Below are 26507 nucleotides of genomic sequence, written 5' to 3' on the forward strand. Positions count from 1 at the left end.
ATTCTGCAGCACTGCAATAGCAGTTACTGGACTGATTTCCCAAGTTTCTCATTAAGAAACTCTTAAAATGTAAACTAGCCAGAGAGCATAGAATCCCCAATCCATGTTTTTTTTCCTCATTCACTCTTAAGTCAATAATTTCAAAGGTTTAAACAATGACATTTCAAGACAAAGAAAAGCGCAAGATGTTACTTTGGTTCATACCACTATATGTATAGGAAAGAATGGGGTGGAACTAGTGAACGTGTAATCATTAGGTCTTACTGCTCTTTTGCAGGGCATTACACAAGAAAGCAACCAATTTACTAGAACCTTATTAATTAACAAAGATGAATTCAATTAGCAGAGTCCATTAGTTTCTGAAATTTAACTTATTAACACCAAATACCCCTGTTTCTCGGATGGGAAGCTCTACTGGCAGTGCTGGAATCAAGTCATTACTATTTGCCTCTATAGGAGGTTTTATTAAGGCATCTTCTTCATTATGAGTTCAATGTAATCAAACACTTATTGGTACAAGGCAGAGAGACCAGGACTAGCTGCCTACATACCCCTCAATGAACTTCAGGAACCATGAAGGAAACATGAACTGAAAGCCTTGTAGGTGGCAGGGGCTCTCATGTGTTGACCGCCGAATGCTCTCAACAACTTCTTAGGAAAGTATTGTGACCCCCAAAGGTGAACTTGGGTCTGTCTAATGCCAGAGCCTGTGCCCTTTCATCTCTACCTCTTAAGTGTAGGGTGTCACCTATCTATTCTTCCCCTCCCTGTCTCCTCCCACCCCCACCCCCATCCCCAGCTGTGCCACGTGGCTTGTAGGACATTAGTTCCCTGACCAGGGATGGAACCCGAGCCTCCTGCAGTGGAAGTGCGGAGTCCTCACTACTTCCCATCAGGGAAGTCTCTCTATTCTTATTTTAATCCAAATTCCTTATTTAGAGGACTTCTCTTTCATGAGACAAAAAACAAAAACCCCAGAAATTAAAACTTTAAAGAAAAAAAGCAAAAAACAAAGCAAAACTTGTGGCTCTTGAGTTGATGGAGAACTTCTTGAATACTTTCCACAGGTCTTAGGCTTCACCTTAACTAAAGCTTGCACAGTTAATAAATCTTTTTACATTTTCCTTGGCATTTTAACTGTAAAATGGCATTCAATAGGCTTCTAGGAGCTTGTTGAGCAAGGCTGGGAAACCACTTGTCCAGGCTTGGGTCTTTAAAAGCCCTTTGAAAGTGGATTTACACAGCACTGATCTTTTACTGATGGTGTTTTGTCCTAAATAATTCTCTAATTCCCCCTGAATGATAATGAAGAGCATGGGGATGACTTCAAGGTTAAGCAGGAAGATGTTGAGCTGAGCTGTCAGCAGATTTCATGCTCAGGGCTTTATACAGTCTCTGTTTTGGTTTTATTCTCAAGAGGTATGGCTTTCAGAGCATTAGCTAAAAAGTAACACAAGTCAAAAAAGGAAGGGTAACAAAGTCCTTCCATGAAATTTTCTGAAAGAAAAGTCAAGAAAAGTAATGATACAATCTTTCAAGCACACACTCCTCTATTCCTCCATAACTTTAATTAGTTAACTAAAATAGTTATTTAGTATACCATTTACTCAAGTGTGTATAGTGGTAGGAACAAAATGATTTTCCTTCAAAAACATAACAAAAGTAAGCAAGAAACATTTTATTTACTACTAATGCAATTAAGAAAATGTATAGTAACTGAAAGGCACAAAAAGCAAACAAGTGAATGGAAATAAATATCTTTACTACAAATAATGAAAAAGACTGACGAATTCTTGGCAGAGGTGGGCAAAGACTACCAATAGGAAAAATCACTTTCATTAAGGTTAGCTAAGAAAAGGTGTTATGAGGACTTCCCTGGTGGCACAGTGGTTAAGAATCCGCCTGCCAATGCAGGGGACACAGGTTCGACTCCTGGTCTGGGAAGGTCCCATATGCCGCGGAGCAACTAAGCCTGTGCGCCAGAACTACTGAGCCCACGTGCCGCAACTACCGAAGCCCGCGCGCCTAGAGCCCGTGCTCCGCAACAAGAGAAGCCCCTGCTCACCGCAACTAGAGAAAGCCCCGCGCAGCAATGAAGACGTAACACAGCCAAAAAGAAAAAAGGTGTTATGAGATGACATGAACAAATGTTCTTAAACTTTTGAATAAATTTTTAGCTCCACAGTAAAGTCCTCAATTTAGCATGAAGCATTCAGAACAGAAGATGGCAAGAACTTCCATGCAACGGGAAACCAGGATTAATGAACAATTCTTCAAGAGATAGGGAAGTCTGAGGACTTTTATAGAAAGTAACTTTTTTTTTCGCATTCAAAAATCACAGAAATACAGAAAACACAGAAAAGAAGAAATCCAAAAGTCTGATTCTGTAGTTTTAATAAATTCCTTCATCCTACCACATCCTCACACGGCCAATTTTTCCACTAACAGCATTCATGCTTATTCCATCACTAATGTAATTGCTTTCCAGGCATTCTACTAGTGTTATAGGCAAATATCATAATTGAATGTACACAAATAAAAACCCTCTTAGTGTGCTGGTACCAAAAAACAAAAGAATGCAACATTTCTCAGGAAGAAATTATACCCCTGCTGTGTTCTAATCAGCCAACCATCATCAGGACAATCAAAATAATTTGCCTAAATTAGCCAATCAAGACACCCTGCAAATCAGAGAATGTGAAAACCTGCAACAGAAAACATCATAGCTGATTATGACACTAATAATCGTGTTAAAAACCTAATGAGATGAAGAAATTGGAAGCTTGCTGGTGCAATTCTCTTTTACCTCAACACACTGAGAACTAATTATATAGACTGTAATTAAAACAAAATCTCAAACCAAACCTTCTGAAAAACAAATAGTTGATCCACTAGCAAACAGAACTACCATTTTTTTCCCAGCTTTATTGAGATATAATTGACATATCAATTATTTTTAAAGAAATGAACTACTAACCATGATAACTGTTTTCAATAGCGGGCTCTTCCTTCAGGCGCAAACGATCCAAAACGTTTAAAGTGGGAGTCACTCACATAAAATCAGTAAAACTGCAGTTATCTCCTAGGTGATTTACAGCTGAGTTTTTTAAAATTTCATGAAATCTTACAAAGAAACAAAAGGAAACTTACAGATGAAAAAGTGATTTGGAATCTCATCACGTGGTTTAGACCTAATGCTTTGTTTAGGTGGCAAAGGGTAAGAAATCCGAGAAATATGCATTTTAGTATCCTTAACAAAACTTTGCTGGAAAAAATATGGAAAGCTTCATAAAGTAATACTTATATTCCAATTAAACACCTTCTGCTGCACTTTTTGGAATTCTAGATGTGAAATGGATAAAGACAATACTCATAAAACTAGAGAACTGCAGCTTATATAGCTGCAGAAATTCAAAGAGCCTGTTCTTTTGCTTTCGAGGTTACAATTTTTTTTTTTTAATATGAAGAAGATATTTACAAGGCTAGACTTGTTTTTCCTCAAACTTTCTGTTTAAATAATCAATGTTAAGCAATTACGCAAGTCCCATTATGGGTACTTGATTTAATTAGATGGTTATGGAAACAGACTCAACACCAAGCCTCCTTAATGCTGGTGACTACTGCCCGCTCAGAACAGTCTCCACGTAGAACCAAGAGACTTAGGCAGCAGCAGACATTCAGCTGAACAGCTCCTTGGGGACTGTGGTGATTAAATAACGAAGTTTTGGAAATAATTCCAGCCTTCGCTGGCATGTGAATAAACACCTAACAATAAACACACTCTCTAGGAACCCCCATGCGGTCTGGCCCTCTTTTGCCTTGTTCTGGTTCTGAAGCAGTCTGAGAGACGATGATTATGTAACGGCACGGCTGCCTCCTTCCACACCAGCCAATGTTGTTCTTGAACCAAACTTGGTAACCTTCCTCCTCTCCTTGCCCCTTCCTGAGCACATTCCCTCTTCTACTCAATAACATAGGGATTTCACAGTGTAGAACAGGGGAGGCTGCATACATCACAGTGGATTACCAAGAAGCCAGAGAGGTCAAGGGATTCATCTCTAACACTTCCAGAAAGCTTCCACTTTTTCACACTATACTAACTATGGGCGAAGCACACAAGATGACATGACAGAGACTAAGCGTCCTTCAAGCTACCACCAGCAGAGGAACTCAGAGCAGCACCATGACAGTGAGCCCCAGATCTGTACAACTCCTGCCAAGGATTCCTGGATATTGAAGATCCTGGCCAGAGTTCAGTAATAGTTGCCCTTGCCCCATGTGTAACCGCTAATCATTTCTCAGGGGCCTAACATAAAAACACCCCAACTCCTCAGCCATCCAATTCTTCAGAGCAAATCCAGTCCATACCTAAAACCTTAATGTTCTCTACGTCCTAAAACAACCTTTCCTACACTTATGACAAATCAAGTCACTTGATAATTTAACTGATTTCCCATTTGATGCCACTACAAATAGAAACTGTACGATGAGTCCCAGAAAGACCCCCTGCTGGGCTCATTTCCTAGCAGATTTTGCTTAGACATGTCCCTATTCAACCTAAATCCAGAAATATTAAGAGAGCAGGGAGAAAAAATGTTTTAAATCTATAGATGTATTCTAGGACAGGATATAGATTCAAAGATAGAAAGTATCAAAAACAAAAAAAAACCAATGTCCGTGAGAATTAAGTGCTCTGGCTTTAAAAAAATTTTAGTGGAGAGTTTTAATTTATCATAGAATGCTTATTATAAAAAACCAGTTCATGTGCTATAGAAACAAAGACTGTGTCTGAACCATTAGGAAAAAGGAAAACAATTTTACAAATTCAGTATTATTCCCCAGAATAATGCATTATTCCAAAGTCAGTTACAAAAGAAAAAAATCACATTAACACTAAAGAACCTAGCCCAATACTCTTCCCAGATCCAGCATGTCTACCTGAGTTCTGATCAGCATCTACCAGCTATAGTTTTTATTCATGGGCTCTCATACTCTATCCCCAAGTATCAATTTTATTCTCTAAGCTCCTTATTTTTTTCCCTAAAGCCCCAGGGTTCTCTTTAAGCTCCTCATACTTCTCCACTGCCTCCAGTTTCCTATCTACAGTTATTGATTGATATATATCTGCACTCTGCTTGATTTCCTGACATCAATAACACAGGGGCATCGTGGAGTCCACAACATTTCCTAAAGCGTTTTAGAAAATCCTAGCTCTTTAGCCTGCAGGCTAGGCTCTCTTGTTTCTCTATAGACTAGACCAACAAGGTGAACCGTGAGAAGGAAAACAAAATGTCAAGTGCTAGAGACCTAATAAACAAAAGGGCAATAAAAGCAATCACACACAGGTCCTTGAGCTTAGGAAGTCCCTTCCAGCATCCCAAATGTTATCTTCATCATTGCCATTGAGCAGGGCTTGAAAACTAACTTAATCATCTTAATTGCTAAAAACAAAACAAAATAAAATTCTCATCAGAAATATTAAGACTTCTTAATATCCTTTGGAATCTTACTTCACCACATTAGGATCAATTTTTAAAGAAATATTGTGACTCCAATCAGCCATTCTGGAGAATGACATCTTGACTGCAAACTGGATTTTTGACCTCACTGCTATAATCACATTGCGTATGACCATACACATATACACCACAGTTCAGATGTCAGGCTATTAACTTAGCTCTCTTTATTAAAATTTTTCAATAAAAATTTTAAACTCATAAATATTAGTAGTTAATTCAGTTAAATGGGAGAAAAAGCGACTTAATTTTTATTTATTTCCTCCTCCTAGAATTAATGTAAGATGAAAACACCAACTTGGGCTCTGTTAAGGCATTTTAAATAATAAGTGATTGTTCTTCAGAACTGACAGTTCTCAATAACAGAACTTGAATCCATCTTTGGTAGAAGCCAAGACCCCAAGTACGATTGGCAGTCCTTGATTACTGATTCGCTGTGTGCACAGAAGAAATTAGTAGTTAGCTCCTGCTTCTACCTTATTCATCTGGATAAATGCATGTGCTCATTCTTAACTATTTCTCAGACATATACTGAGAATTCATTATAGGGTAGAAAAGGAGGAGGGAAAAAAACCCTTTAGTTTGAATACGCTATAGAAGAACTGAATATTCATTATAATACTTTTTCAAAGAAGAGGGACCGAACATCAGACCAGCCCTTCTAAATAATCAGCAGGTAACAGATAAAACAGTAAGTAATCTTTCACCACTGTTGCTCTTACTTACATGAAATCTCTGATCCACCTCATAGTTGACCTGTTTTCTGAAATCCTTTCAAATAAAAGACAGAAAGGAAGGAAAAACAGAAGAAGAGGGCAATTAGTAATAAAATTAAAAACCAATTGAGGAAAAGGTGATGACTTTAATGCTTTTTCTTGATTAAATTTATACCAAAACAGTTATTTCTTTGCATAAATTCTACAAGTAAGCATATGATTATAGTTCCATTTTTCACTTTTAAAGTTCTAGCAGCAGCATAAGAGATATTAAAGAGATGCATAATTCACATGCCAATACCTTTTGTGCAACCAGGAAAGTAAGGCGCCGGATCCCATGCTCAACCAGGGTAGCTTTCTACAAACAAACATGCAAAAACAGAAGCTAGATGAGATCTCCATTCATCCTAGGTTTTAGCCCATTCAGTCCTCAGACGGCTGTGATTGCACCAAGCACTGTTTTGGATATCTATGTCTTGACTCAGTATCTTCAAATTTGCACGTAAACAAATCTCAACCTGGCTCCTGGGAGTAAGACTTACAGAATAGGTTTTAAATATTGACCTGGACAAAGCTGAAAGAGAACTCTGGAGGAGAAAAGGTCACATGAGGCCACCTAAATTCTCTAAGGACTGATACATATCAAGGTAGATCTTAACACAATTTCTGCTTATAGAAATTACACTGGTGGGCTTGTATTTAAATGTGAAGATCAATACTGATATAGAAGCTAAACGAAATCAGGTAGAGGGAAAAGAAGAAATTCCATAAAATGGAAAATTCAAGTACTAAACTGTTATTTAGACTATAGACATCACCTACCATCTGATACAGCATTCCCAGAATTCGACCTAACAAATCCTAACCTTTTCAGCTCTAAAACATTTCCTCCCTACTTTATATGAAGGTATTTTAAAAAAGATTCTCTTTAAAAGTTGTTAAAAACAATGTCTAACAGGCTTTTAAATTTAGTGATTATTCATACTTCCGCTTGGTACAGGCAAGCAGTATATTAGAAGAGACCAGCAGTTTCAAGACAGCCCCTTACGTGAGTCTTGGGCCTTTGGCTCTAAGCCTTCCTCTATCCTGTACTGCTCTCTCATCTCAAAAGGCAGAGACAAAGAAACAGATTAATGAGCTAAGTAAAAGACATGCTCTTAAAGGTCCCTAATAAAGAGGGGCTACATGGCAGCAAGTAGAAAAGCAATCCCACCCACTGAATGACCTGAAAACATACATGAATAACACAAATAGAAAAAATATGTGGACTTTCACAACCTACACCCGGACTTTAATTTTATCACATTCTTTAACCGAGAGATATATCCATAAGCCAATTCTTAACTTTCTTGATATTATATAGTTTTTAAACCCAATTTGGCTATCCCTCATAAACAAGCACATCCCTGGACCATTTCTTCTTATTTTTCCTTTTTTACTATGGCATTGCTTAGTAACAAAATTAACAGGATAAGCAAAAGATAACCGGAAAAAATTAATTTCCTAATAATAAATTCCCAGGTCATATATAAATAAATTTTGGTTTAACTACATTTAAAAATGATTGGGGGACTTCCCTGGTGGCACAGTGGTTGAGAATCCGCCTGCCAATGCAGGGGACACGGGTTTGATCCCTGGTCCAAGAAGATCCCACATGCTGCGGAGCAACTAAGCCCATGCGACACAACTACTGAGCCTGTGCTCTAGAGCCCGCGAGCCACAACTACTGAGCCCATGTGCCACAACTACTGAAGCCTGTGTGCCTGGAGCCTGTGCTCCGCAACAAGAGAAGCCAATGCAATGAGAAGCCGGCGCACCGCAACAAAGAGTAGCCCCTGCTCACCACAACTAGAGAAAGCCTGCGTGCAGCAACGAAGACCCAGTGCAGCCAAAAATAAATTAATTAATTAAAAAAAAAAGATTGGTATCATACCCATTAGGGTAAATAACCAAGTATTTGTAGTATAAGAAAAGGAAGGGAGGAAGGGAGGGAGGGAGGGAGGGAGGGAGGGAGGAAGAAAGAGCTGGGGTGGGGCAGTTGGTGGTTCTCTGACTCTCAGTGTGCCAAGGAACAGAAACATTTCTTCTGACACCAACAAAGAATTCCACTACAGCCAAGTCCTTCAGAGACAAGCATCAATAGCTATGTTCTGGCCAGGGAAGAAAATAACTTTAATAATGCCATAATTTAAAATCAAAATTGTTATTGCTTTAAAAATTCCACAAGTGGCTGACAATAACAGCAGAGCAACAGGATTCTGATTACATTGTAATAATGCGGGTCTCACAGCAAGTCCACAGCTATTACCCAGCGATTAGGCGTCAGCACCTGGAGAAACTCCATTTACACTGGCTGCTTCAATCTCCTCCACAAGTCATTTACAAATATATGATCCTAATTTCTATGAGAGAAAAAAAGACATGCTGGGACTAGAAGATTATTTGGACAATTTGGATCAACCTATTTGATAGTTTAATGTGTGCTTAAAAAAAAAAAAACTTTTTCTAAACTGCTAGGAGCATGATCTTGAAGTGAAAAACAAAACTAGTTATCACCTCAGCTTTTTTAAAAATTGCTTTTGCTTCCTTTTCTTTTTTATATTTTTTTCACAACAAGTAGGTGAAAATGCCTAATATGCCTGGGTAAGCACGGCACGTGATGCACTAAATAGCTTCTTCAAGCTTGGAATGTTGGCACCGTCTACCCTTTCCCTACTGAACAGCCACAGGCAGACTCTGGGTTTCTCTATGCCTCAGTTTACAAGTCCAGTAAAGGAAAAAGGTAATTTCTTATCATCAATTAATGTTACAAATATACATAGTGAAAATGAAGAAACTGCCTCTTTAAATCAAAGTGTGATGATATATGTCACTTAGAACTGAGGGTAATAAAAAGCCTAAAGTTGAGGTCAAAACAATCAATTAGTGCCTCAAAACCTGGGAAGGAACTCTCACAGATTATTCCATCAAGCAACAGCATTAGTAGCCATGTACAACATTAGGACTCTTCCAAGTAAGGTCACCTTGGTCACTGGTCTCAGGTTAATTTTATGTGGTCATGCATGAGTCAAGGGCAAGAAGGAAGTTAGATTTCTCTTCTAAAGAAAAATTCCGAGGCATGACTCCTACTTTTACTTCTCTGGAAGGACCTTTCCTCACCACAATCCCACAGTCAGTTCATGTGCTGTGACAGCATCATGGGGAAAATGCTATGACACACATTAAGCATAAAATTACCATCTTTTCCTGGGTATCAACCATTAGCGTTATATGATGTGTATGTCTATGGCACTAATTGTTTATATTGCTGAATTAAATTTTTTAAAATCTATTGAGGGGCTTCCCTGGTGGCACAGTGGTTGAGAATCTGCCTGCTAATGCAGGGGACACGGGTTCGAGCCCTGGTCTGGGAGGATCCCACATGCCGCAGAGCAACTGGGCCCGTGAGCCACAACTACTGAGCCTGCGCGTCTGGAGCCTGTGCTCCGCAAAAAGAAAGGCCGCGATAGTGAGAGGCACGCGCACCGCAATGAAGAGTGGCCCCCGCTTGCCACAATTAGAGAAAGCCCTTGCACAGAAACGAAGACCCAACACAGCAAAAATAAATTAATTAATTAATAAACTCCTACCCCCAACATCTAAAAAAAAAAAAATCTATTGAGTTCTTTCTTTATGACAAGCACTACAGACTAGGTGCTTTCCATTCAAAGAACACACATAGGTCTTGTCATTAAGGGCAGTTGAGGAAGGGTACTTTGGCAACTATCGTAATGAAATATAACTGTAGATGATCATTTTGAACATTAGACTCTAAGCATCTTCAGGGCTAGGAATGTATTATTTACTAAAGCACCTAGATCTGTGCCCCCTAGAGCTGGCATCAAAGGCTTAAGTTCTAGTTTTTGCTCTATCATCTACCAGCTGGTGATTAAAGGGCCTTAATCTCTCGAGCTTGAGCTTTTCCCCAGATGTACAATTGAAATAATTCCTGAATAATCTAACCCCGTGGGACTGTGGTAAGGTGCAAATAAAAAAATTTATACAGTCTTTAAAAATAAAAAGTATTATTATTGTTAATCAATTTATGCTGACCAATTAGAAATTCAAGGGAGAAGAATACATTTTAGTTAGGGTTACGCAGAGAAGTCCTCATAAAAGAGGGAAATTTTGAGACAGTTCTTAAAACAAGCAGGATTTAGAAAGAAGCGGGGGGCGGAGAGAAGGGAAGGAGGGAGGGAAGAAAGAATGAAAGAGGAAAACATTCCAGATAAGGGGCAGTAGAAGAGATCAAGCAAACAAGGTAGATGAGATAAAGACTTAGGTCTTTTCATGGAACAGCAAAGGCTAGATTGTTAGCCTTCATTAATAGGCTGATGTCAAATATCAAGGTAAGGAGGTATCCTGAAGGCAAGAGAGAGTCACTGTTGAGTGGGAGAGTAACTTGGTAAGGGGGCATTTTAGACATTTAATTTTGTGGTAGTGAGCAGAATGGAAACTATCTGGAGGGGAAGGGTGAGGATCACAAGTAAACCTGTTGCAGTGTCTCAGGTATAAGGTGAGGAAGGGTCTAAACTAGAAAGATGGCAGTGGAAATTTAAAAACTGAAAAGAAGGGGGAGGAAGGAAAGGTGGGTAGGAAAGGAGGGGTAGAATAATGGAACAGCAAACAAAAGGAAGAAGTCAATGATTTCTGCATGACTGGGGGTAAAGGGTTTGGTTACTTGGTTTTTCTGTTTTTGTTTTTGTTTTGTTTTTGTTTAGGGGAGAGGGGGGACCAGAAGAGGTGAAGGAAAATGATAGGAATTTACATTTAAACTATATGGAGTTTGATGTCAACACAAGATATCCAAGTGACATAAAATTGCAAGGAGGATGGAAGTATAACTGATATTTTCAAGGCTGGGATGGAAGGGCTCAGAGGGTGCCTGAAGGGAGTTTGGGCCTAGACATGCAGAGTTAAGTCACCAAAAGGAATTCAGCAGGTGACTGGAAGTTCCAGACTGGAGCTCTGGAAAAGATTCAGGAATACAACTTCCCTTCCTTAAAACATTTTAAACATTTGAGGTCTAAATTTCTTGACATAAAAAAAATACATGCATTTTATACTTTTGAATCACTTCGGAATTTTACCCCTACAAGCAGAACTATGTTAAAGACATAGCCGTTATCAGTGATAGGCCTTATATGTAGCAACTGATAAAAGGATGGATATGACACACTGCGAGAAGGAAAGTGGCCATCACCAGTTTCCATCCAACTGAGGACTTACATTTTGCTGGGTAAACTCTCGGAACATAGCTGCTAGCCTGTCATCCTCGATATCACAGTCAGTTTTGATAGCCACATTCAGAATGTGAATTGGTTCATCCCTGGGGATCTGTAACCCAAGAACACAAGGCAAGGAAATTAGGAGGCTGGCTAATACAGAGATGGAGAGAAGTTATAGTACTTGGTAGGATACCTGAAAAATAGATATGGCCCACAGGACACTTTCTGCTAGTATGAATAAGCAAAATGAAACCACTGCCCAACACCCACAATGGAGATTAAATAAAGACACCTAACTTTAAAAAAATAAGGCAGCAAAGGCATTAGCTAAAGGCGGCCCCAAATCTTGGCTTGATATGAACTTGAAGACCACTATGTCTCAACTTTTTCACCAATAGAATGGGAATGAAACCATTCGCAATATCTCTTCACAGAATGTAAAGGAAAATGAGTGAAAGAAGCCATCTGAACATATTCCCATATAACATATTTCTAAACAGTGGAAGTATCAAACCATGGGAAAATAACCTGGTAGGGAAAAAACAGGATGTGTTTGCAGAGAAATGAAAAGAAGGGAAAGAAGGGTTTAATAAAAGGACAAAATTTTAAACAAAATGTCGATTTTTTCTACTATCTAAAGTCCACAATTCCTTGAAGACTACGAACGCATTGCTCTGCAAATATACAAGCCATTACTGAGTAAGAATTAAAGCAATCAAAGCTCAAGTCTTTGAAACAACATTCAGAGACCTAGAGGCAGCTGCAATGGATATAGACAGCCTCATTCTACGCTATGCATTCCATGATTAATACAGTGGTTTTTATTTTTTAGGTTAGAATTTATATTCCACCTGTTTCTAAAAATACTTTGATGATGCATATAAAATTAAATAATATAAAGTAGGGTAAAAAGATGAATTCTTCCCTACAATGTTCTACAATCAGAAAGAGAGTATATAGTACAAATCCTGTATCTGAAGGAGCAAAGCAGTCTCCCAAAGGGGACACTATACCTTGTCTTCATCATATAGAGATGTGTGACCTGCCTCAGGGAACGTGGGGCTTTGGGGTGGGGAATCACAGAAGCAGCCCATCACTTCATCAAAGATCCTGAAAAATACCAAAGAAACACCCACGATGAAAACCCAAGTGGCAGAAAATCTAAGTGGCAGGAAACTAACGCTGCCATTGCCAGCTCTGTCTAAAAGAATAATCTATCCTACCCTGCACTCAATTGTCAACTGAATAGAATCACCAGTGGCTAGAGGTGACACGCAAAATTTCACCAAGTGGCAGAAATTAGGAAGATGGATTGTTTAAACTTTAATAAACCATATATATTTCTTCTTTTTAAAAAGGAATGATCTGAAGCTTTTTTTGTTTTGTTTTTTTCATATGTAAGATATGAGCAGTGCTGCTGTCATCATCGGTCTTAAAGTAACAGAAAGAGCCTGGGACTAGAGCAGTGACACACCAACGTAATTACCCCTCCCCCTAGGGTAATGCATCGGTATACATCAAGAGATAGATGCTGAATGCATTTAATCAAAAGATGTATCGTCTCTGGTGGGGCTCACTCTAGTGTTGTGTTTAATTTCTCCTGACATTTCACTCATCACAGAGCAGACAGTTTCTTGTGTTAGCTACTAAGGAAAAGATGGTTTTTGTTTGTTTCTTTTTTTCTGACCAGGCTCATACAACAAGTAGAGGCTTGTAGAGTCTGCACAGAGGTGGAAAGGGAAGGACCTACACCTCTCCCAGAGCATATACCGCAAGGGCTACATCTCCTTAGCTGGCCCGTGGCTAATCAGGGGACCTCTGTTCATTTGGAAGAAAGCTGAGATGCCCAAGGCTCCCCTTGTATAGACACAGTTCCATGGTGCCTCACCTGACAAAATCTTCAAAAGTCCGAAAAGAAACCATTCCGCCCATCCGCTGACACGGTGGAGTGAATGAGTTGTCCAGCAGCACGTCGCTGACACTAGCTACATGAGTCATGCCATAGTGGTTGAGGTTGGAGGAGAAGGACATTCTAAATGGTAATTCAATCAAGTGCATTAGACAAGGAGAGTAGGAACAAGGACTGGGAGAGTCACAACAGGGAAAAGGAGCTGGGAGGAAACTGAAGTAGGGTCAGGTTGCAGAGCAGGTTTGGTTTTTTACCCACCTACAGATAAGGCTGTCTTGCTAGATTCACATGAACCCTTCCACTGGAATTTCCCCTCACACAAACCATATTTTTTACCAATCACTCCCCCCCCCCAAATTTCTCCACATAAAAATCTAAGGACTGTCAGGAATATCATGGTGGCTTTAATACCATGACATCATGACATGTCTAACAAATGAATAGCATATAGGGGTTAAAAACCATCCTGCATCTTCCCCTTCCTTAAAACGTCTCCTCTTTTAAAAGGATGTAAACAAGCCAAGTGAGTTGTAACTAGGCAACACTTAAGGCATTTTTCTCTAGGAATTGTAATAGATTAAGTATTCACAGATAGATATATGCATATCAGCAACAACTCTAAGTCATCTGGAATGGCTTAGTAAATCATAAAAAACACAATTCCTCAGAGAGAAACAAGTAACAATCTGTAAAAGGAACTTTACTGAGGTATCTATTTTTTCCTTGAATGGGCTGACGGGGAGTGCAGTTATGAGGATTATAGCTTCTCCCTTTTTGAAAGAGAGACAGTTTTGCAAAATTTCCTTTTTTATATTTAAACATATTTCTATACCAAAGTAAACATATCTTCATTGAAAGCCCTTAATGAATCCCAGCAAGATACAAAAGGGCAGAGCATGGGTTTCAAAGTACGTGTAAGCATGACAAACAAGTGTAAACGGAGATGCTCAAAGAGAACCGATTTGTTCAATCTAAAAACATAATGAATCTGGATATTCCTTGACGCACCTCAGCAGGATGTACTGATAGATACTACTGTAAAGTGTTTGTGATGCCCAGTCAATCAGGACAGTCTGTTAGGAAGGACCAAACTAAAGGATGCCTCCAGGACTTGCCCAACATGTTACTGGCATACTGATCTGAAGCACGTTCAGAGCAAGGCAATGGCACTTGAACTTTGGGGAGCTGCTCAAAAATCTCCTTGAAGTGCACTGCCTGCAGTGTTGCAGAGGGCAAGAGAGCCAGCAAAGTGGGCTATAGATCTGGGTACATAGCGTACTCTATTGCAAACTGTAATTATAAAAGGCAATGGAATTTTTTACAGAATGGGAGTGCTGCTCACATAGACTATTAGAGACTGACACTCCCGGTTTTTATTCCTTTGGTAAATGATGACTATGAAAAAGTACTTCAACTTCTGACAGTACCAGGGACTAGAAGGTAGAGTGGAAGAGGAAACCATTGATACCATGAATGAAACAGACAAATGAAACACACATCAAGCAAGTCTTACACATGGTGCTCACTAGAAACTGGGATTCAGAGCTGTATGAACTCAGAAGTGCTATCATCCTTTTCTAGGATCACCAAATATATTTAGTAAAGGAGCAAGTTTGTGAGGCATTGTATCTTTTCTTCCTGCCTGGCATTAGACAGGAAAGAGAATCCAGATAACCCTTAAAGGGAACCCCCTCTGAAGATGCTAACAGTCTGTGCTTGTGGCAAACATGGGGTTAAGAATCTTTTTCACTCAACTGAACCCCATCGGAAATACCCACATTTCAGTTTGCCCCACTGCTATGCTCTTGGACCAGGACAGCTAAAGGCAAGCAGGAGTGAAGCAAGCCCACTCTTGAAGAGCAGACAAGAGGACCAAACGAAACACGCCCTTTCCTCTCCCCATCCAAATTGGATGCCAAAAGCTATACACAGTTTTGATTACTTAATATTTAAAGGGAGAGGGACAAAATAAACATAAGCCTATAAATATTTCAACAAATAACTGATCATCTACAAAGACGTCAGCACCAACATGTTACGGCTTTAAGCACTTTGTGGATTCCAGTCAGAATTGCTATCCTCTCAAACTTGCATTGTGTTGCCTTGCTTGGCTCAGGAGCAGAAGGAAATCAAAATGTTAAAATACCACTTGTGTTATTACTGGTCTGGAAACGTTTCACAGGGCTACACACATCAAAACTTCAAATACACTTTTCCAATGTAATCTCATTACATGTCTGAAATAAAACTTGACTTTCATAGCATCATAACACTTTATAGAAAAATAGCTAACAAACTGATGAAACATGAGATCAGCTATTTCTGCATGTGTGTTCCTCTAAAAGGAGAAGCAAATTAGAGAAAATATAAATTGAAAAACTGATGAACAATTTGCCAGGATAGGAGTAACTGTAAGGGTTTCTCCTCTGAAAGCCCCAAACAGAGAACTTAGCCAAATGAGATGTTTACAGCAAAGCTGAACATCGGGCAGAGGATTCCCCTATTGTACACAGCTAGGCGGGAGCTGTTCCATATGGAGGCTTTTCGAGCACTGCTTTTTGAATGGCTGAAGAAAAGCTGAAGACATGTTTTCCAAACAGAAAAAATAATTTAGTATGTCCAAAGGGGAGCTCAGGACTCCCTAGCAGAAAGATAACATGTTAGCTTGTCAAGTGTAGTGTTATTTTTTTCCCCTGATTTTCCTAAAAGGCGCTTTTAATTGGAGAAAAAACAAAAAACAAAAAAAACTAAATATACGGTACCTGTTTAGCGTGGGGATGTTCCCTCTGTAATTAAACAACCACAGTTAGTTATTGATAGGTTAGTGCAAGCCATAATAAAAGAATTGTCAGAGCAGATACAGACCAGTCGTGAGGAGCCCCAGCGTGGCAGCTCTGGCATTCGGCAGACATAATTAAGTGCTCATTACCCTTCAACCCCCCGGGTGCCTCCGCCTCCTGACCTACCTCACCACAGCAGCTGTTGATGGAAAGGGTCAAAATGTATTTACCATGGAGTATTTTTTATAGCTCTATTACAAAATAATAATTCAGAGTAAGGATAAACCACAGGCTCATGAAAATTAAAGCTGTATAATATGGTATATTACCTTAAGCTTCAACAAGAAATATAATTCTCGACAAAATTCTTAGAGAATCTTCTTAACTTGTTCCTATTTTACTAAAAATGCAATAAGGAGGTTCAGAGAAGTTGATTCCACAGCCTCTCCCACCTTAATTGATTTTCTAGGATGTGTGATGAACCTACAAACTCTCCTCTAGAGAAAAGAAGCCGGGCACCTGGGCTCCCAGCTCCCTTTTCTAATTCTCTTTAACCCTGCTCTTCCTCCTGTAGACTGGGCTGGGATGGGGGTAGGAGGTGGTGTAGGAAAGGAGTGTACTCTGTGACACAGGAGCTTAAAGGAACTGAAAAGCATGCAGGAATGTGATGATTCATGATTCTATGACTAGAGTGGTATAGACTGTTAAAAATGAATTAATTAATACTTTTTAAGTGAAATGAATTTAGGGAAATAATGACTTTTAAAAATTGCTGTACGCTTAAAATCTCTAGGCCTTCCATAAATAAAAGCTTAACCTAAATTTGGCTAGCCCTAGAATTTCCTGAGAAAGAATATTTCCAAATCGTGAAAGAAAGACTAGGATAAGAATGGAAAGTGAAAAGCAAGTCTCCTGCCTTCTCTTTGGTCTTTGACACCAACGCTTTTTTTCCCCCCTTTAATTTGACCTCAGTCACTTCCTCAACTGAAAAAAAAAAAAAATCAAACCCTTATTTTCAATGTTAAAAGGGAAAAGTTATACTTACCACCCACGATTTAGGAGTCCTATAAGGGGGCTGATGGGTTGATTATCTTAACCTTCTAACACTCTTTTATCAGAGTTTAATTGTTGTCGGGGTTTTCTGGCACACAGGGGACTTAATGGACAGAACATAGTGGGTGGTGCTGATGGTATATGGAAGGAGGAGAGTGGGAGGAAAATGATGCACTTTCCATGGCAGTGAAAGGAACAGAACAGACTGAGCCGGCCATATAAATAAAGAACTATGACATATCGCTGCACACACACTGTATACCTCGTGTGATTTGTGAGTAGCAATGCTCTTTGCATCAAACCTGTATCACAGAGCAAATTCATACGGCAGCAAGAGCCACCTCCGAGTGCAAAAACCTGCACCTTTGCTGTTTGGAGTCTTTGAGCCTCTCATTCAGGGGAATGAGTTTCATTTTACAAGAGGTCCTTAGTTATAATGCACTTGGCCCTCATCAACAAACAAAAAGTATGCAGAGGTTCTAGAGCAGAAGCAGAAAACTAACAGCAAATGCTAATGAAAATATAAGAAAGTCTTCCTTTTAAGATATAAAAAGGAGTCTAAAGAAAAGGGCCACCTGCAGTCTCTAAACTATAAGCCTCAGTTCAGAGAGAAGAACCCTACAACCAAAGCAATCTCAGGCTCCTTCCATCCAGGTTTCCCGAATTTAGAAACCAGTATAGTCTCTCTCAACTGTTAACCAATATTTTACACTAATAAAATGGTCTCACTGCTTCTGTGACTACTCTAATCCCTTAGGGAGTCTTCACAGGATGAGGGCCAAGTTTTCAGCAGAAAAAGGCCTGAATTGAAAAGAACACCACCAACAAAAAGCCAGCCCTTCTCCATCAGCAATCCTCAAGCTCTCACGGGAAACCCCCTGCTGCTTTGTTATAGGAATTAGGCACCATCTACACAGTATGGGATAAGAACAAAACTCCCAACATCTCCAGTTTTTAAAGGACTGGCCTCAAATCAATCACTTAAGAGGTAAGTTTAGAGTCAGCTTATCCCCTTTGGTATCAATAGAATAAGATTCTGTGGGTCTGTCAGGGAGGCGAGCAGAGAAGGAAGGTTAAACTCTCTACTACCAGGTAAATACTTAACCACGTCCATAACAATCATCTATATATTTTGTAACTCTATACAGGGGCTATTTGATCAATTTAAGAAAATGACCGATGTGGCATACTGCACACAATTGTGATACAGTAGAAAGCTAGCTCAGTGGTCTGCACATAAATAACCAACAAACGTAGAGATTGTATGAGTCAAATATCCCACTTATATAGCTAAAAATAAAATAAAATCTGCCACATTTCACTGCATACTCATCACGCAAAAATAATCAAATTTCTCAATCTCTGATAAGGCAATCAATTGCATTTTCAAATACAAAAAGAGTATAAATTCACTTGTAAGACACCTGTTTAGGCTCTTCAGAGCGCTTACGATGATGAATCTTCATTCACAATGTTGTGAAAAATATTAGAATCATTTTCCTTCCAGTAGATTAGCTCCATTTTACAAATGTGATCACTGAGAAACCAAAGGGGAAGCTTTCCAAGGACACTGCTAAATATGGTGTCAAAAACCAGAATCTAGACCTGGCATTTTCTCATCTCAGCTCCTGAGGCTAGCATTCCACATCAATATTGACTAAATTTAAAAAAGGACAAGAGAAATCCTTTGAATTTTGAGGTGCTCAGCATTAAGTCACCTCTGATTTTACTGACCTGCCTGCCTAGAATGGCTGGAGAGCCTGCTTCAATACGAAAGCAAAGTCAGAGTTGCTGCCTGCTGGCTGAACCCTCTTTACTTAAGGAACACCAACTTCTCTGGCTGTCACAAGTTCTCCGAGCCTTTTACCATCCCTTCCAGCTGAATTTCATTTTGCTTGATTCTAGCTGGCCCTACATAAATCTTTTATCATATAAAAATGCTCCTGATTCTTTTGCCTTCTAACTGGAAGGGAAAAAAAAGACCCTATATGAAAATGATGGGGATGCATGCAAACAAGCAGTGGTTACATCAAGCTGTAACTGAGAGCCAGGATAGGGCAAATCTTTTGAAATCAGGCAGCAAAGCAGAATCAGAAGAGGTCGGCTGAATAACCTACTGGCAGTCACTAACAGCAGTACCATAGGAGAAACAGCAATTTGACTGGCTGTGACCAGTGGTGGTCTCCTTGTGTGACTATGCTTCTGCAGGAGAATCCAGATCAAGAGCTGTAGAACACATCTGAACCATGTATTTCTACTGGCATCTCCCCCACCACCTCCTTGCAGCTCAGATGCCCGGACTCCACTGCAGAGCTTTCGTTTACAATAAAATGATCGTGGCTTCATTCATTTGCAGCCCCTTTAAAGCCCCTTCTCGGCTCTGCTGGAAGATTTTGCTCTTTCTGAAACAAGTATGCCAACAGAGCTACAACATATACTATTGCCTGCTATATAATTAGCTACAAACCCACAGCACAAAACTACAGGGATTTACAGGTGCCCTAGATTCTGCTTTTCCTTCCCCCTGGAATCAGCTAGTCTTCCTTGACAAGAAGGGACCTTGGGCTACCCTAATGATATATTGAGAGTTTTAAACTCGACTCTCCAATCTTCCAAGGCTAGAGTGCCAAAATAACACAGCAGAGACCAGAAGCTGAGCCATGGATACAGGAAAGCACTTAAACCTGCTGAGAATCTTCTCTTATGCCAGATGCTTGCATCTTAGCAGCAGACTAGCCTGCATGAAGGAAGCAAGCACTGTAGAGTTTTATTTATTTATAGCTCATTCTGGCCTGCTAACTACAACCAAATGCTCCCACTGCTAAAAAAAATGCTGCAAGTTGGATGACTTTTGAGTGTCTCAGTACGAGCCAAAGAAGGGTCTAATCTCTGGATATCAAAGATGATCAGAATCCTCAAGAATGGCAATGGGCTGCCGATTAGCCCCATAGACGGCTTCTGATTTCTAAACTTCCTCACAACCTTCTTCATGAAAAGAAGGCCCAGAGGCCACCCACCAACAGCTAAACTCTGAAGGTGCCAAGCAGCCCAAACTCAGTCATGGCCAAAACATGTGGTATCAGGGGAGAACACAGCCGACCTCTTCTGGATGCCAGATGGGAGAAGAGGAAAATGCTTGAATTAAAACATTATAACATAGAAGGCCAAATTCACAGGGAGCAAATAGCAGAGAAAGTGCAGTGCAACTCAAATTAACTAAAGTATGGATTTCCATGTAAGAAATAGGTGGGAATAAACACCAGTAAGTCTTCACCCATCACGTACGTACAGAAATATACAACAAAATGGACTTCCATCTTCTGCATCAATTGTGGTGCTTCTTATTTGCATCACAGATTAAAAGTTTAAAAAAATGGACTATGTTCACTAATACGTATTACTTATGAAAATCATTTGGAGTTTTAAATTTCATACTCCCAGACTGTCATAATATGCACAGCCATATGCATAGCCACAGAGTTTATGGGATAATATACTTTACATATGTTTGTATAAATATTTTAGAAGATCAAATACATAGGCTGACTAAAGAACTTATTTGTTTCCAGATTATTCTGAGTTACTTAATATGTCCAAAGCTAAGTAAAATCGTGAATGTCAAATGATTTGATGAATCGTCAAAAATACATTCAGGAAGAGGCTTTAGTGTTAACAAGCTTTTCCATCACCAGCACCACAGAGTGCTAAAAGTAGGGTTTCAGAATGAGAAAAAAGACACACACACACCACCTCTGGCTCTAAACCCTGAGCCTCCCTGGAAGAAGACAGAGAAAAAGGAATGCTGAATGATAACAGTCTGAGCTCCAGGATTAATCCATGTAAAATACTGGTTGAACTCACTAAAGAGCTGGCCTGATGGAATCTTAGACAAAAGAATTAAGTCCTAAAAGTCTGAATAATAATAAAATGTCCTCTTAGTGCAGACCAGCTATCCTGACTACTCCTGCACCAAGAAAAAGACTGAAGAAACTCCCTCATTTCTCCTCTAAGGACAACTGCTAACTGGCTACAAATCACCTTTAAAAAATGACAGCAAAAATCCCCTCCCCTCAAAAAAATTCACATACAATAGGACATAGTCCTTATACGCTAAGAAGATAAAGAAGGAAAAAAAATCCACACATTTCCCATATATATAGGTGTTCCATATATAAATATATAGGTTTCCTACTATGCTTAAGTCAAGTGTAGCTGCTGTTCAAGTGAAAGGAATTTAAGAAGAAAAGGGTGTATCTAGGCCAGGAGCTTCCTTTAGTAAAGCTCTAATATCTGGATCCTCTGGTGCATAAGACCTGAGGACACCGAATAAGTTGCAACTACAGTTCCCATAAAAATTTGAAAGTCTTACACAGAAGATCAGGAAGTAGATGACATACCTTGGCTGAAGCCTGCCTAGCAAGAAGGATGATGAGAAAGTCACAGAGGTAAGAAATTGTTTAGTCATCTGCTGCCTTTTTTAAAAAAAAAATATTGTGAGGAGTATTAGAAAAAAACAGGCAAATTATACTGAAACACAGAGTAACTAAATGTCAAACAAAAGTCTCAGTCCACAAGATGAATAAGCATCACAGATCTGCTGTACAACAATGGACCTAAAATCAACAATAATATATTGTATACTTAAAAATTTAAGAGGGTAGACCTCATGTTAAATGTTCTTTCCACAATAAAATTTAAAAAAAATTTTAAGTATAAGAAAATGTCAAGCAATACAAAGTTCCACAATGAATTTAAACAAAAAGGTACCAAACATGTTGGCCATGTGCTAATTGCCCAAATGCGCTGAAAAGGGTGTTTCTTCGCCCTTCTCAGAGGCTGCTCCACTTATTTGCAATGGCAGCTGCTTGTGTTTTGCCTGCTTCTCTAAAACTCAAAACGTGCAAATGGGACACAGTCTTCAATCCAAGTGGCATCTAAGGCATTTTCCTGAAAAAATACTCTGCTATTGTCAGTTTACAGACAAAGAGCCATGTTTCATCCCAACCCACGGGGGCTAAATCACTAGTCAAAAACAAACCACAGGAATAGAATTCCACCAGATGACCCCATACACAACAAGAGACTGTAGTCTTGCTTTGATAATACAGCTTAGAAAGATACTCCCAAGGACTTGCTGGACAAGTTTAGTCTACTTCAAATGAATGTCTGGGGACTTCCCTGGTGGTCCAGTGGTTAAGAATCCGCCTTCCGAATGGACTTGAGGACACAGGGAGGGGGAAGGGTAAGCTGGGACGAAGTGAGAGAGTGGCATGGACATATATACACTACCAAGTGTAAAATAGATAGCTAGTGGGAAGCAGCCGCATAGCACAGGGAGATCAGCTCGGTGCTCTGTGACCACCTAGAGGGGTGGGATAGGGAGGGTGGGAGGGAGATGCAAGAGAGAGGAGATATGGGGATATATGTATATGCATAGCTGATTCACTGTTATACAGCAGAAACTAACACACCACTGTAAAGCAATTATACTCCAATAAAGATGTTAAAAAAAAAAAGAATAAATGTAGAAAAAGAAAAAAAAAAGGATCCGCCTTCCAATGCAGGGGACGTGGGTTTGATCCCTGGTCGGGGAGCTAAGATCCCACATGCTGCAGGACAACTAAGCCCACACGCTCTGGAGCCCACACGCCACAACTAGAGAGAAGCCCATGCGCAGCAACGAAGAGACTGCATGCTGCAACTAAGACCCGACGCAGCCAAATAAATAAATAAATAAACGTTAAAAAAAAGAAAAAAAAAAAAAAGAATGTCTGGCTAGAAATGGGAAGACCAAGTACCAGGAAAGAAAATGCAAAAACTGGTTAAAGAATGTATATGTTTTCTCCCCCAAGAATTTTTGGTTTGTTAACCCGAAATATAATGTTGGGGAAATATAAAATTCTGTTTAGCATTAGATATGTAAAATATGTATATTCATATGCCTGTTCTCACTGAACAATTTTTAAAGCATGTGTAAAATACTGTAGTATAGCTACAGTATCAGAAGTGGATGATTGCTGTAACTACCAAGAATAAGCAACCTAAGAATAAAAGTTTGTAAAAAGAAAAAAAAAATCTCTCCTAGGGATACTACCATTAACATAAAACAAAGAGGACTCAGTGTGATTGTCCTAATTAATTCTTGGTCTACAGTTGAGCTGTCTATGTGGCTAGGAAGTGCTGGAAATATGGCTAGCCTATATTGAGACATGCTGGAAGTAGAGAATACACTCTAAATTTCAAAGACTTTGTAAAAAGAATGGAAAATATCTGATTAATAACTTTTTATTACGTATTAAAATGGTATTTTGAGGGACTTCCCTGGCAGTCCAGTGGCTAGGACTCCACGCTTCCAGTGCAGAGGGTAGGAGTTTGATCCCTGGTTGGGGAACTAAGATCCCACCAGCCATGCAGCCCAGCCAAAAAGAAAAATAAAAGGTATTTTGGATACAATGGGTTAAATAAAATGTTATTAAAAGTAATTTTGTCTGTTTCTTATTAAATATGGTCATTAGAAAATTTTAAATTACATATGTGGCTTGCATTATATTTCTATTGGACAGTGCTGGTCTAGTAGTAGTGATTCTCAATTGTAGATGGTCAACAGAATTATCAGAGAAGCTTTTTCAAGAAGTGGTCCCCTGGACTCTGGTTCAAAGTTAATCAGAATCTTAAGAGCCAGGAACCCATATGTGTATTCTTAAAATACTTCGCAGATAATTCTGAGAATCACTGATCTAGAGGTTAGTGAACATAACTGTGTCCTTGAGCCTTACAGGAACTGAGAGTGGAATAAACGCTGGTAGACAGTCTCCTGTAATTTATTTCTGTAGAATTAGAAACAATAATGCTTATGGCCTGCTTGTTCAAAACAGTATGAACAGAAAAGAACAAAAGTACTGAGGTTAGAAAAAAAGTTGGAACTTGACTCAAAACTAGCTAAAACTAAGATACCTTAGAATTCTTCTGTAAGGGTTGCAGGCCTATGATATAAAAAAGAATTTGGCCTTTGTCCCTGGTTCCTGGGAGAGAGACTCTAAATCCTTGGAACTTCTCAAGTAATAGAAGTGCCTTCATTATTCATGTGCCCCTTGGATCATACCTGAGTTTATGCTAAGAGATAACTCAGGACAGAGGCTACTCACTAGGAAGAGCAACCATGTGATGAGAGGGTCAGCTGGACCTCTGGGGAGGGAAGACAAGCTGGAGAGTGAGTTTAATCACATGGCCAATGAGTCAATCAATCGTGACATTGTAATGAAACCCTGACAGAAACTCTGGGCACTGAAGCTCAATGGAACTTCTTGGTTGGTGAACACATTGATATGCTGGGAGGACAAGGTACCCTGATTCCACAGGGAAAGAACTCTGTGTTCAGGACCCACCCACCACCCCCCAGACCTTACTCTATGTATCGCTTCACTTGTCTGGCCCTGATCAGTATCTTTTATTAAAAAAACTGTGATCGTAAGTATAGTGTTTTGCTGAGTTCTGTTAAGTTGTTCTAGTGAATTATTGAACCTGAAGGGGTCATGGGAACCCCCAAATTTGTAGCCAGTTGGTCAGAAGTGTGGGTGGCCTGGGAACCCAACTTGTGGCCACATCTGAAGTAGAGGTAGTTTTGTGAAGAACTGAGCCCTTAACTAGTGGCATCTGATTTAACTCCAGGTGGTAAGTGTCAGAATTGAATTGCAGTACACCAACTGGTGTCAGGATAAGGTCATAACTCCAAATTGTAACAAAAACATTTATAAGAAAATATAAAATCTTACAAAACTAAATTCAAGTAGCAAATCTGTAATAACTGAATAAGCCATGCTCTAAAATTAAATATAGCAGTCTGTAATTAAATCTGATAATACATCTTCTATTCCTAAACTAACAAAAGGATTTTAGACCTAAAAAGCATTAAAGCAATTTTAGTTTTCTGGTTTCCACAAAGACTATTTTCTCTTTCCTCCTTTATTTTCCCTATCTTCACCTTTACATCTACATTAATAATAATAATAATAATCCAGCAGTTTATAATTCTGTATACATACAACCAAGGAAGACTTTAGAAAGATGACAGGATTACTGCTCTGCTCAGGTCTGGTCTTTATCCAGAGGAATGTGTATACCTCAGTTGTTGGGAGGGACACGTATACAAGTCTTGAAACCGTATCAGCAATAACCAATAACCACCCTTGAGATGGAAAGGTGAATAAGATTTCTTAACAAACAGTTAAGAAGCATGTCTCTCATTTTCCAATCGACTTTCCCTCACCAAATTGGACACAGATCCTCAAATTTAAAAGTAGGACAGGGAGAGCAATTCAGAAAGGCAAGGGGAGCAATGAGGGAAGGAAGGAAATCACAAGCAGCTCTGTGGCCTGACTACAAATCACTGCCCAAAGGGATGAGGTAGTAGAAAGCAGGAAGAAAAGGAGAATGTTCCGAGAATTACAAAGAGCATTAAGTTTAGCATGTAGTTCTCTACAATTATTCAAGGAACGCAGGAAAAGAAAGAAGCCTGAGCACCGAGCCCACGTGTGCCATGAGTACCTCGCTGCTCGCTGAAGGACAGCCATTCGTTTCTAGGAAATGAGATTCTGAAATCCATGGAGGCAAGAATGTACCGAGAGATGCTTGCTAAATCAAGGACAGATGCTTTTCTCTGCCAGCCGTAAGGTATTTTCGAGGTAGAGAAGTGAAAGGACCTTCTCAGACAAAGAAGACAAGTACTTTTTCTGAAGATGCTACTGCTCATCTGCTGACCTCTCCTGGATCAACAGTGGCATCCAGTGGCTGCAAGTCTCAGCACACACTTCTTTGTCTCTAGGAAGAGTTTCTATTGCTTTGGGTGAAGTGGCAATTTGGAACAAAACCATTTCTGTTGTCTATAACTAAGGATCCCCAAAGACATAGTACTTTGAAATAAAAAGTGAAGAACCAAGCCCATAAAGCAGAAATGGAGCTTAAGATTGGCTGTGGTTATTTGTATTTCCTGTGGTATTACTGAAAAGAATGAAAATACAGGAGGAGATGAACATATGTGTGGGTGAAATTCCTAAGTTTTCACTGCCTCAGAATACTTTAAAAATAAATGAGATTACGGGCTTCCCCGGTGGCGCAGTGGTTGAGAGTCCGCCTGCCGACGCAGGGGACACGGATTCGTGCCCCGGTCCGGGAGGATCCCACATGCCATGGAACGGCTGGGCCCGTGAGCCATGGCCGCTAAGCCTGCGCGTCCGAAGCCTGTGCTCCGCAACGGGAGAGGCCACAAC

At 39.6% G+C, this 26507-nt stretch overlaps 1 protein-coding gene across 11 annotated transcripts in view; it reads right to left on the reverse strand.

The window, feature by feature from the left end:
- ACACA (acetyl-CoA carboxylase alpha) overlaps positions 1-26507 on the reverse strand; it is a 239721-nt gene that overhangs the window by 103049 nt on the left and 110165 nt on the right. For 10 of the 11 annotated variants that reach the window (XM_027087339.1, XM_027087346.1, XM_027087341.1 and 7 more), the window contains 6 exons: positions 16171-16194; positions 13388-13531; positions 12513-12609; positions 11501-11608; positions 6534-6590; positions 6243-6287 (listed from right to left, as the gene is read on the reverse strand). In XM_027087339.1, the coding sequence (XP_026943140.1) occupies positions 6243-6287; positions 6534-6590; positions 11501-11608; positions 12513-12609; positions 13388-13531; positions 16171-16194 (475 nt within the window). The remainder of the gene's footprint in view (positions 1-6242; positions 6288-6533; positions 6591-11500; positions 11609-12512; positions 12610-13387; positions 13532-16170; positions 16195-26507) is intronic. The other variant, XM_027087338.1, reaches the window with a different exon arrangement.

This window comes from Aethalodelphis obliquidens, unplaced genomic scaffold (assembly GCF_003676395.1).
Source record: "Aethalodelphis obliquidens isolate GAN/ISIS:26980383/991018 unplaced genomic scaffold, ASM367639v1 scaffold58, whole genome shotgun sequence".
In the NCBI taxonomy this organism is placed as follows: Eukaryota; Metazoa; Chordata; class Mammalia; order Artiodactyla; family Delphinidae; genus Aethalodelphis; species Aethalodelphis obliquidens.